The following is a 13,805-nucleotide window of genomic DNA, read 5'->3' on the forward strand; positions in this document are numbered from 1 at the left end:
ATTTTTCACAGAACTAGAACAAATAATCCTAAAATTCATATGGAACCATAAAAGACCCAGAATTGCCAAAGCAATCTTGAAGAAAAAGAAGAAAGCAGGAGGCCTAACCCTCCCAGACTTCAGACAATACTACAAAGCTACAGTAATCAAAACAGCGTGGTACTGGCACAAAAATAGACATATGAATCAATGGAACAGAACAGAGAGTAAAGAAATAAACCCACACACCTACAGTCAATTAATCTTCAACAAAGGAGGCAAGAATATACAACGGGAAAAAGACAGTCTCTTCAGCAAGTGGTGCTGGGAAAGTTGGACAGCCACATGTAAACCAATGAAGTTAGAACACACCCTCTCACCATGCACAAAAATAAACTCAAAATGGCTTAATGACTTAAATATAAGACACGACACCATAAAACTCCTAGAAGAGATCATAGGCAAAACATCCTCTGACATAGATTGTTAGGTCAGTCTCCCAAGGCAATAGAAATAAAAACAAAAATAAACAAGTGGGACCTAATTAAACTTACAAGCTTTTGCACAGCAAAGGAAACCACAAACAAAACAAAGACAACCTACAGAATGGGAGAAAATATTTGCAACCAAAGTGACTGACACGTGTTTAATTTCATACAACTCATACAACTCAACAACAACAAAAACAAACAATCTAATCAAAAAATGAGCAGAAGACCTAAAGAGACATTTCTCCAAAGAAGACATATAGATAGTCAAAGAGGCACATGAAAAGATATTCAACATTGCTAATTATTAGGGAGATGCAAATCAAAACTACAATGAGGTACCACCTCACACAGGTCAGAATGGCCATCACTAAAAACTCTACAAATAACAAATGCTGGAGAGGGTTTGGAGAAAAGGAAACCCTCCTACACTGTTGGTGGGAATGTAAGTTGGTGCAACCACTGTGGAAAACAGTATGGAGGTTCTTCAGAAAACTAAAAACAGAATCACTATATGATCCAGCAATCCCATTCCTGGGCATATATCCAGACAAAACTATAATTCAAAAAGATACATGCACCCCTCTGTTGACAGCAGCACTATTCACAATAGCCAAGACATGGAAACAACCTAAATGTCCATCGACAGATGAATGGATAAAGAAGATGTTATATATATACATACATATATATATATATATATATGTACACACATACATACATACAATGGAATACTACTCAGCTACAAAAAGGAACAAACTAATGCCATTTCCAGCAACATGGATGCAACTAGAGATCATCATACTAAGTGAAGTAAGTCAGAAAGAGAAAGACACATACCATATGATATCACTTATATGTGTAATCTAAAATATGACACAAATGAACCTATCTATGAAACAGAATCACGGACATAGAGAACAGACTGGTGGTTGCCAAGGGGGCAGGGGGTTGGGGGAGGGATGCAATGGGAGGTTGGGGTTAGCAGATGTAAGCTTTTATGTATAGAATGAAAAAGCAGCAAGGTCCTACTGTATAACACAGAGAACTATATTCAGTATCCTATGATAAACCATAATGGAAAAGAATATAAAAAAAGAATATATATATATATATATATATATATATAATGGAATCACTTAGCTGTACAGCAGAAATTAACACAGCATTGTAAATCAACTATACTTCAATAAAAAAATATTGATACAAGAAAAGAAGAAATGGGTTTGTTAAATATTTCACTATAGTTCAAAAGCACTGGGGATCCTTTTCTCTCTACTAAGTTGGTATTAAATCCACAATTTCCTCGTATTCTAATTGTAGGTGATAGGATGATTTTTAATTGAGTCATCTGATTTTTTTTGTGATTTTTGGCAACATGAAAGTGTGGCTGCTTAGTAAAATCTCACCAGATGAACAGCAGAGTTAGATACTCTCTAACTTGCAGAAAATTATGTACACATGATTCTTACAACAGTAGCATTTGAAAAATGTGGTTAGTTAGTTTTGAAACTTCACTCAACTTTCAAGGAAATGTAACATCTATTAAATATATTATTACTCACTAGTGACTGGCAGTGACAAATATACTCATTAGGTAACCTTGAAAAGATGTTATTTCTATAGGAACCATTTAATAAACAGTCATTTTTAAAATGAAAAATGTCAGATGAAGACCTCAATTTTATGTTGTTTCTTCATACACAAACCACTTTAAAAACCACGGAATAACAATTTGTAAATATATGGAGCATAAAAATGGCATAATTTTTCCTCAAAAGTAATTCTCTAATTTCTGTATCTTCTAGGACCCACTGACTTTAGTAAGCTAACATCATAAATTATATCAATGTTGGGAAAAGTGTGAAATGGTGATATATAGTTATTACACTTTGTAATTTTCTAAGGCATTTCAAAAACAGTACTCCAAAATTCTTAAATCAGTATTTGATTATTATTTAAATAAGATCAAATTTGATTTCTTCTTTATTTTCCAGACAAGGAAAATAGTATTTATAAATTACGGGACTAACTCCAAGTCATGGACCAGGTAGGAGAATTTAAAATCAGACTTAGTTCATTACTTTTTTCTCTGTCTTTGTGCACCTTTCATATATTTATATTTTCTTGCCCTTAACAATTTGCCTCTGTATTTCCAAGTAAAATGAATTTTGATTATAATTTGATAGATATCCAAGTAACTGCATATGAAAATTCATTCATAAGGACTAGAGAAAAAAACCTTATATATTAAAACATTGTATGGGGATATATAAAGATGAATACCATTAACATTTTTTCTATGAGATGAGCGTGCATATTTAAATATAACTAACCTGGGCAATTCAGCATGAGAATACTGTAAGATTAATACAGATTTTAAAAATATCAATAGCTGAACATAAGCAAGAAAAGTACGAAATGTTAATCACATCCCTGAGAAGGGACTCCAGAAATAAATTAGAAAAGTGTCAATCTCAAGGGTGCACTGAATCCAGCAAATAGAAGGGGCAGTCAGAAAAATGAGACAAAAATGGTATTCAAAGTTGTTTCCAGAAATACTTCAATTTGATTATTATTAATTTTAGGGGAGACATAATCTGTGGTTGTCCTAAAGTGAAGTGACCTTTGACCTTCAAATTAAAAACACAGAAAGAAGCTCCTCATATTTGCCTTAGGAAAAAGGTTGCAAAACAATTTTCTAAAGTATTAGGGAACTTACCAGTTTCCATTTTTCCGTCCTGTGCTGCAGGCCCATCGGGAATCACGCTTTTCACCTGCAGAAACTCATCAGGCTCATCTCCACCAATGATGGTAAATCCAAACCCCATGTTGCTCTTTTTTAGTGTGGTGCTGAGAAATGTTCCCTTCAACTGGGATGCATCCCGGGTAAAGAGTGGTTTTTCTACATTGGCCGATAGAAGTTAAAAAAGAAAAAGCACAGTTAAGGCATGTTCTTACATGGGGAAAAGCCAGCCACTGAGCAGCAATCCCAGGGGTAACTGTGGGGTTAATTATAGTAAATGCAAGCAGGCATGACTTCAGGAGCACACCTCTAAGCACTTCCCACAAACGCAGAGCAGTCCCAAGCATGCAGGGAAAGGTGAAAGAGCTGCTTGGTTTGGAGAGAGATTTTTTTTGTCATCATTGTTTCCGTTCACTAAATTCACCTTCTGGTGCTTAAAAAGGGCTGAATCAACAGGTGAAGATAAAGCAGAGCCTAAAATCATCCAGACACATCTGGATACATTTCTCTTGTTCTGAAAAGGTCCAGGTAGGAGGTATGTGTGAGTGGCCGGTGCTGCCCCAAACCTTGAAGGGATAAGACTAGAAAACCGAAATGGACTATGTTGTTTCCAAAAAAATAGGACCAGTGGAATATTAGCACCTCTTCAAATGTCTAAATTGTTTAGAAAGAATGCCTGGATGTGTTAGCTTTTGCTTATATTACGAGATGCTATAAAGATAACCAGATAAATCCATTTCTACTGACCTGAGAGTGTTTAGTATACTCTAAAATGTGAGCTAGAGGCAAGCCAATATCTCTAGATATAATTATGAATGTAAAGGTAACATATTTTGTAATAATATGTTGACATGTTCAAATCATACCTAAATAATCTGAACAGAACTTGAACCCACTCATAGAGGTTTAACTAGTAATTTGTTATTTAACATGCTTTTTCAGCTATGATCGGTAATAAGTATATTCCTGCATATATTAAATGCTTTAAAAATAATAGCCATACTAGGAATTAGAATTAATATCTGCTTTAAATGTTATCACTGTCAAGTATTTTATATATTTTTTTAATTGTTCCATTTTGGGTGATATGATTTGATATTTAAAACAGCCAAACTGTACATGGTGACTTAGTTAAGTATTCTGTTTGCTGTTGTTCCATTTTAGGTGATGTGTAATGGACAAACTATGAAGTCATGAGTCATTATATTGGAATTTTACTTTGTCTATTTACATATCTCATATATCTTTGTGAAGAAGACAGAGCACTTCTTTAAAATACAAATAAAAAACACACATAATCTTGTCGCCTCTGTTTCCTTTATGAAAGTAAAGTTTACAATTTGGAGACAAGTTCAACGGTGAGACCTTTACATTCATCCTTACTGTGCTGTAGTGATACAGTGTGAAATCAACCATAGGCATATCTAGACTTCCCGACTACCAGAGCCTCCTTCATGCTTTCACGTGTGAGTGAGAGCCCACTAAGACGTGAAAAGTGCGTGCAGCATCTCATCCCCGTATGTGGCTCCAGGGTGAAGTGAGGTGCAGCAAGCAACCCAGGACATACCGATGCACCCGGGCCTGCAGGCAAGGTGGCGCCCATAGTAAGACAGGTCACTCACGCTGCGCGACCGCTCCCGGGCAGCGTGGGGGCAGGCGGGTTTGGGCCTAGGTACTGTCGATGAGTAGCTGTCTACTGTCACAAAGGAGAACAAGCCTCATTCTTGTGCTTGGTCATTTGAGGACAAACTTATGAGTCTCTATGAATCTCTGCAGTTTACGGTACCACGGTCATACCTGTTCAGCTATACCTGGCAACGTGCTGTAAATTCCTATAAGGTGCTACCCGAGGCATTACCTTCACTCGTGAATGCTAAATGCATGAGTTTAGAGACAGAGCAAACACCCAGCTAAAGCTAATTGAGGGGTCTGGGGAAAGCACATCAATTATATGAAATGGTCCAAGATAAAGGCCTATTTGGAGAGCAGGCAGTTCGACAGACAGTCTTTCTCTCTGAAACACTGCGTGCTGACAGGTACTAACCTCGGAAACCTGGGGTCTGCAGGGGCTTTGTTCCAAGTTCTGTGTGGGGCATGTTATGCTGCTGTAGCTTCCTTTTTGCTTCCAGGACAGGGTTTTCAAACTGTGTTCTTCTATTTATGTGGCTGAAAAATAAAACTTCAAATTAGGATAACAGTGGGGCAAAGTCATTTAAGAGAACATATGAATAGCTCTAGCTGAATACCCCACCAGCACACAGTCAGGCCTCTGCTGGGGCTGGCCTGTGTACAGTATGCATTTCCCTGACAAGAGCAGAGCTCTCAATGGCTCTATCATATGGTATTGTATTTAAGTTATGCATGATTGAGCCAAAAGAACTAGAATGTGAACTTGCTTTCTGGTCTACTGCGTTAGTTTGAGACGAGTTTGGTGCAAATAAATGGCCAACAAATGAAATTTATACCAAATGGTGCTGAAGAAAAAAGTATTTGTAAAGTGTTTCTAAGCTTTGTAAAGTGTTTCAATATCCAACCACATAAGTATAAGGTCAATTCACTGATTGCTCTACTCTTAGAGCAACTGAAGTCCACACATTTTAGAATCAGACAGACTTGGATTAAAGGACTGTGCGGAAACACTCCTAAGGATATTTAGGAGTTGTGGAATACCTGTAGGATGACTGATAACTGAGATCAGTCAAAAGTAGAGTATTTACATTCTCCCTAGTGAGACAATAAACTTCTAGATATCAGACACAGAGCATCTTTAAGCAAGTGTGGATCAGCTAAACCAAGGGCTTAGAGTTTAAGAATTCCTTATAGTATTCTTACAGTGTGATGCATTATTGTATAAAGTTTAGAATTTCTTGTCCATGGAGAGGGTGGGAACCATAACCCTGCCTAGCAGCAGTGTCAAGTAGCTCTTTCTCTAGGTATACATGCCCCACTAGAGCGGTGGCATGTACACTGATTTTGGTTCTTTGTACAAACAAAAATAGGATTATTGTATGAGAGCATGAAGAGGAGAGAGGGCTTAGAAGAGGAATGAACAATTACTCAGTACTTAACTCTGTGCCAGGTACTATATACAAATTTCCTCAGTCAAGTCTCATGGCAACAGTCTTGAATTCTAATTATCCCCATTTTAAAGGTGATGAGACTGACACACAAGAGGTCAAATGACTTGCTCTAAATCACGTGCCTAGAAGTGAAAACGCTGGGAATGGACCACATCTGTCTCTAAAATTCATCCTTTACCTACATACCTTCTCTTTTCAATGTATGATTTCACATTGATGAGTGTACACATACTTAATGTGCATGCGTAATCCTCTTATTTTAGGTCCATAAATACATGTAAGAAAAGGAAGGAGGTAAAAGAAACAAAATCTCAACAACCAATTTTCTGTTAGTATAAGTCAGATAATTCCTGGTGAGACAGAAAAGCGATTGTCAGAAACACAATAAGACGACTGCAGTATCTAGTTATTTCCTCATGAGGTCGGGGCAGGGGAGCTGCTGCCACACAGGCTCTGGCTGAAGTCACTTAGTCCTGGATTCAAAATCCAGCTCTGCCGCTTGATTTGCTGTGTGACCTTGCACAAGTTATTAAGTCTGAACCTCAGTGTCTGCATCTCTAAGATGGGCACAGTATTGGCTTCCTCCTGGGCGGTTGTGAGGATTCAATGAAATAATGAATATTGGCCCAGGGTTTCAAGCATAGACATGCTCAGTAACTAGCAGCAGCTGTTATCATCATGGCCAACACCACCATCATCTTATCATCACTGACACTGTCCTCATTTTGAGTCCAGAGAGGAGGCTTTACCGGAGGGAGGGTGTTTAAAAGCACTAGAACCTCTCGCTAACATTGCTGCTGGTATATGTTAGGATGCTATTTAGAAAACGGGTGCTTATAACGATGTTCTTTGGTAACGGTACTCACTGGTATGGGGTTCAAAGTAAATGTGTCTTACGTAAGATTATTTTCCATTGGAAGTAAAAGCTACTGTACTGCTCTTGTCACCAAGGAGTCACCATGATCTGTGGTGTGTAGTGAACTACAGTATGAGCTTTCAAAGCTTCCTTAACTCCATAAACTCTGACAGCACCACTCTATTTCAGGAGGGGCAGATTTGAAGCCCCTCTTCCCTTTTCTCCATTGTCTCTTACTAAACACCTTTGAAATCTTCCTATTACCTAAAGAAATATTATTCCTGACTCCGCCCTTACTCATCTCCATATCTTCTCCTTTGGCTGCATCACCACATGCACCTTTTGCTTTGGATACACTTGGAGCCACTCAAATCAGCAGCACCCTATCAAGCCTCTTCTCTTTTCCCGTGAGACTCAGAGCATTAGTGGTGTAGCAGCTGAAGCAAGACAGCCTGAGTTTGAGGTGGCATCTTAGGCAAATTACTAAACTCTCTGAGCATCAATATCCTCATCTGTAAAATGGGGACATTAATATCTACTTCTTGGAGCTGCTGTGAAGATAAGAGAAATAATGTTTGCAAAGTACAGATATACAGGGAGGACCCCGCACTTGTAAGGTATAGTTGTTCTTTATTTTCAAAGTATAGTTATTCTCTATTACTATTATTTATAAGTGCTGTTGCTGTTATTGTCATTATTATTACACTGTTTTTTCCATCTGTTCCATAACTCCTTCTCCAACCTCACCCAGCAACATTCTCTGCCTGTGTTGTGCTCCTCCCCTTGGCTGTCATAAAACCTTCAACAGACTTCTGTCATCACAGTTTATTTATTTTCTTACACCCTGCCTCATAGTCAAGAGAATCTGAGGCCCTTTTAAAGAACAACAACAAGGAAAAGTGAACAAAATCCAGGGTGAAGTTAGTTGAGTCTAGGTGGAAGATCAATAGACAAAATTAATCATATAGGATCCTATTTGTTTACTAGAGTTATGTTGCGAATTAGCTTTGAGCTTTCAAGCTGCTAATTCAGCAAGCAAGAGAAACCAGTTATATTCTTCACAGTATTTAAGATAAACTCAAGACAGTTGTTCTGAAGGACGTAGTATTCCCGTTACTGACTCTCTTGAGATCATTCTTTCCAGGTCTTGGATAAAGGTGTTTCTGTGATGTAATATACAACATCCTAAATGATAATGACATGATAATGAATTTAGTAACCTTATCATACTGTGTTTTAATAACTGATTTTCATGTTTATTTCCTTCTCTAGACTGTGCACACCTGTATACAGGGTCCATGTGTTATTCAACTTTGTATACTAAGCACTGGACATAGTGAGAGATAATAATTTTTTTGATAAATGATGAATATGTGTTTTAGAACTTTTGTCTGCAAATATATGTTACTAATTTTGAGAAATCAGAAACAGTTCTGAGCTGTACCGAAGTATCAGCTTTCTTCATTTCCTATCTGTTCTGTTTCTGTTTTTCTAGGTTGTTGTTCATCATATGCATAACTTTATCCTTAGAAAATACATTACAAGAACTTTCTGGGGTAGATTTACTATACAGTTGGGTTCCTCCAACTTGCTACCTGCATATAATTACTTCCTTAGAAAAGTCATAGCCACTTGCTTTATGGAAACCATGTTGACAAGATTCCATTCACCATCAAAGTGAAGTTCTACATTTCACAGAGAATGAAAATACCAATGAACTCGTCTGGTATGACTTGTACCTGACAAAGAGTGGAAGCTGGGATGGCTTTAGTGTCCTGAGCTAATTGCTACAGAACATTTGCATTGTCACAGATAAAGTCATTCATTTGGAATTTAAAATGCTCCCAAGCTTTAAAAGAGCTATTACAAAGAAATATGATTGTTGCTGAATAGAGAAGCCTTGTCTTCCTTGTGCTTCCAATAAGAATAGTTTGAAGTCCTTTTAGCAAGGATTTGGGGGACTTACAATGTGTAAAAGGACGTGAATGGCAAATGTCGTCCTCCCCCTCATTGTTTAGGCTCTGTGAGAGAATTATTAGCTAGTTCATCCAGCTCTGTACTGAACAGAAGCCTGGGAAGCTACCAAGAGTTCTTATTCTTTAGTTCAATCTAGTTTATTATCATATTTTAGTAATAGAATTTTTAGGTGTTAAGAGCTAAGGGGGTAAGAGACATATTCTGAGGAGGGTAGATCCCAACAACCCCATTTCCTTCTACAAGAAAGAAAGACTACTGATATGAGATCCTTCCATGTGGAAATGGCAAAGGGAACAGGATATTCAAGGATAACATTCCATCACCTCTCTTTGCCAGTACTGTCACTCATTTGCAGCTTAACTCCTCCCTCCCCTTTTCATTATGGAATGGAATGGAAACTTAAGTTCGTATGTGGCAGTACTTTGTAGCTCTGGATGAACCTGAAGAACTTAAAAAACAAACAAAAACGAGAGGACTCAGGCCCACCCTAACTCAACTGAGCCACAATCTCCAAATGGGGTACGGGCATTGACATCTTTTAAAAAAACCTTCCCAGATAACTCTGTAGTGCAGCGAGGGTTGCAATCCCCTAAGTCAGAAGCTGAGAAGGTGTGAGAAGGTAGTTGAATAAGGACTTTCTTGCCTTATTCAACTGGAAGTCTCTTTTTCTGTGTAGGGCCCTGGGGAATACTAGGAAATGCTCTTTTGCTCTAGAAGAGAGGACACATGCCAACAAAAGGGTGAGACATGCACAGAGGGAAGGAAATCTTTGCAGCTGATGGATGATATGCTGCCAAAGGTAGTCCCAGCTCAAAGTCCTGTGTGACTGCCACCTCCTTCACCGTGGGGAAGCAATGGAAGAAACAGGGGGAAAGTCGTACATCCCGAGCCCATCAGTACACACAGGACAGGTCTGCTGGGTGATGAAGGCCATCATCCGACCCTCACTACCAGCGCTCCCTCCATATTCCAGCTTGTTAACTCTCCACCTGGCTTCTCCTGGGTTTTTGGAGAGCGGCACTTTTAGTGCATAGTCACAAATGACACCTTTTGTACCCACTGGTCACTATCACACCATCTTGACTTCAGTTGACAGATTAGAAATGGATCTTTGGCTCAATGTGAGAGACGAAGACAGCAACTTTAGAGTGGAGATTGTACCACGAGTAAAATACTTCCAAGATGATCAAGGTGGCTACACTAATTACTCCAATGCATGAGGTAGCCAGTGCTCAATAAATATTTGTTGAATAAATGCCTGGAGGGAGACAGGCGTGCATGAAAGGTCATAGATCTTGCTGTTTTCCAGTTTAACTCTCCCATAAAATACATGTTGTGACAGAACTTATGGTGAAGCTTAGGGCCAACTTATGTGCTATAACCAATCTGCATTTGGGTAATGATCCATGGAATCTTTCAAAACAGAGAATCTTTTAAGACTTTCTCGTGATAGTGAAAAAGCCATCCCACTTCGGTGATGAAAGATTTGGATCTGCTGTCTTGTGTTACAACAGAAGTGTGCTCAAATGGCAAAGCACCACATTAGGGACAAAATATGGGAGCGCCAGGAGGCAGCTACTCAGCACTGGGTGTGGGAAGGTTGGCTTGGGGTTTGGGGTTGCAGCTCAGTATGTCATCCCTTCTATGCAAACCTGCTCCTTTTGGGGCTTCCCAAAATCTATTTTACTGGGAGCATATATTCTTTTTAAAGAGAGAATAATTCCTGAATGGAATCACAGTATGAATTTCCGGGTTGCTTGGAATTCCATTGGTTTTGCTTGACCCTAATTCTGACTCCCATACTTCTGGATGGTCAGGAAAGTGTACGTTGCTTCCTCACATCTGAACCCGTAAACTGTAGCTACATTGGTAGCCAAACACACACACCGCCCCCTCCCTGTCTGTATTTTTATTCATTTAAATACAAGCTTTGAGAAGACCCCATAAAGTTTTCTCTACTATCCAGTTGAGATAGATGGGATACAAACTTCCTCTTGCTTCAGAAACTAAGAGAAGATAATAACTCTACAGGGATCTTCTGGGGCCAACCCTCTCGACAGAAGGCAGGACACTGTGTTAAGAGCTTGGTCACTGCAGTCACATTGCTGGCATTCACATCCAAGCCCCACCACATCCTAGGCATATGATCTTTTGCACATTATTTACCCTCCCTGTGCTTCAGAATTTTTCATCTGTAAAGCTGGGATAAAAGTAAGACCACCTCATAAAGTTGTTGTGCATATTAAATAAATTAAAATGAGTAAATCACTTAAGACCAGTGCCTGGATGTAAGTACTCAATAAATGCTACTGTGATTCATCAGATATTTGTTTCTCAAATGGTCTTTGCTAGGCACTTTGGTAGTGGGTGCAGGTAGGGGCAAAGATCAATCAGACACACAGTCTAGCAGGGGAGATAAAACAGAAACAAAAACAAACTATAAAATAGGCTTTCCATACTATGATGTATGCCTTACAGTGCTTTGAAAATCTAGAAAGTTTAGAAGTACTAGATTAAAGACTAATGTTTTAAATACACTTTATTTTAAAAAAAATGAGCTTTGGGATAAATGGAAGAATTAAATCTATTTTACTTGGAGCATTTTCTAAAAACAGACTAATTGAATCCTGCCTCTTGAAAGATTTCTTCCCAATTCTAACACTTAAGTGATAATTTTCTTTCTATAAATGTCCATTCATTATTCCCTAGTGTACCTGGGGGAAATGTGAATTTGCTTTATGAATGTGGGTGGGAAGATTGAGTCACGTGTTACTTTCTCTTGCTCTTTCTGGACATGAGGGTGTCTGATGTGGGGACATAGTGTCCAAGTGGGAGGTGGAATCATGGCCAACTGAGAAGAGTATTTTTATATTCGTGCTGAAACTCTCACAGCTAAGGAGTCTGTCCTCCATTCCCCACCAGGCAGAGCTTCCCAAATGTGGATATATTTTCAGATAAATGAGCTCTCTTCCCTTCCCTGGTAGTAGTGGCAAGTTATTTAGTTGGCGTTGATTTGTAATGTGTATTTTATGTGTATCTTATGTATAAGGGGGATTCATCGCTTAGCCATTACTATTTACCAATTACTTGGAAAACTTGATATTTTACTCTCAGCAGAAATGACACTGTGCACTGTCAATCACGCCATGAAGCCCCCAGGACCTGAAAGATACATAGACTCATTTTTAAAAATTTCAGAGCCAGCAGGCATGCATTTAAAAATGTTTTTTATCCATCCCTTCCCATTCCCATAAGACGCCTCTCTTAAATTTTATTGCCGGGTGCAGGAGGAGGTTATTGTTATCAAAGGTAACAAGAGACTGAGAAAAAGTAATGAGTCGTAAACTTGGAGAATAGAGCGTAGCTAGAAGGAGACTAAAGGACTCACTATTTCAACCTCTTTCAGTGTTAGAGACAAGACTAGATCAGTGCTCCTCCACTGGTGTCTGCCAACCCTGACTCGCTGGCTTTAGGCCTGTAAGTCTCATGTACACTTTCATGAATGTATCAGTGTGCTAGGCACTGGGAACACGAAAATGAATACAACACAACCCCTTCACCAGGGGGGCCCATACTCCAACGGGGCAGACACACAAGTTGGATGACCAACCACCCCAGGTTTGTCTAGGACTAACACATTTCCCAGGGTGCGGGACTTCCTTTTCTAGAACCTGGACTGTCCTGGGTAAATTGGGCTGAGTTGGTCACTCTATAAGCAGTCAGAGAATTGGTATGCACAAAGTGGGGACTCCAAAGAAGAAAAGACAACTTAGTCTGATGGTTCAGGGACGCTTCACAGAGGAAGTGACGCTTAAGCAGATTCTAAGAGGATAGATGTATTTTGCCAGATGGAGGAGGCATTTTAGGAAGAGAATAGTGGATTCAAAGGTGTTTGGGAATATCCATCCTGCTTAGCCAGAGTATGGGGCTCATGAATACACACAGGCGTATGTTTGCATGTTGGTGGTGCCGTGAGAGCAGCAGGCACGGCGGGAGAGGATGAACTTCAAGACGGGGAGGATACTTCCAAGCCATGGGATGAGGTTTTGTTTTGTTTCAAGTTTCCCTACTTCCATTATGGCTTTAGTCTAACGGCTGGCCATAACTTGGAAAGTCTCCATCCTGGAGGATGTGCCTTATTCCTGAACTTGGGGGGATTACAGAATGAATTTTGCCATATTAACCACATAGGAAAAGTTGTAGTGCTCCCTAGAATTCTCAGTCATTTCAGCATCATTCAGTTGTTATCTCCAATGTACTGGTTATTGTACTTACCCGGTGTTATGAGGATGGACAAGATGCTCTCTGTGAAGAATCACATTACCCAGGGAACTAGACCTTACAATGTGCTGGGAAGGGTAAGAATAATCTGACTTGTAATATACTGTATGTTGAACTGGACTGCAATTTATTAATAACTTAGGTATGAGTTGTGAAAATGTGAAGTCACAATATAGCCTAAGTCTACTGAACTCCAAAAAATATGATTCAGTATTAAAAACCTGTGCGTACACATCACTCATATATAATGTTAGACATACACAGCCATGGGTACAGGAATACTTTGGGCCTGACATCAAGGTGAGTCAGAGAATTACCAAGGACACTCAGAACAGTGAGGAATCATGAAGGCGATATCACTAATGTCTAGGATTATCCAGGAAGGAGGGAGTCAGGGA

General features: G+C 39.1%; 1 protein-coding gene across 1 annotated transcript in view; it reads right to left on the reverse strand.

Moving 5' to 3' along the window:
- The window catches only part of MAGI2 (membrane associated guanylate kinase, WW and PDZ domain containing 2), a 353,905-nt gene that overhangs the window by 321,587 nt on the left and 18,513 nt on the right, over positions 1-13,805 (reverse strand). Inside the window, exons 2-3 of the mRNA XM_007450095.1 lie at positions 5,258-5,379; positions 3,190-3,372 (exon numbers count right to left, since the gene is read on the reverse strand). Of these exons, the coding sequence (XP_007450157.1) occupies positions 3,190-3,372; positions 5,258-5,309 (235 nt within the window). The 5' untranslated portion in view covers positions 5,310-5,379. The remainder of the gene's footprint in view (positions 1-3,189; positions 3,373-5,257; positions 5,380-13,805) is intronic.

The sequence above is a fragment of the Lipotes vexillifer genome, unplaced genomic scaffold, assembly GCF_000442215.2.
Source record: "Lipotes vexillifer unplaced genomic scaffold, Lipotes_vexillifer_v1.1 scaffold712, whole genome shotgun sequence".
In the NCBI taxonomy this organism is placed as follows: Eukaryota; Metazoa; Chordata; class Mammalia; order Artiodactyla; family Lipotidae; genus Lipotes; species Lipotes vexillifer.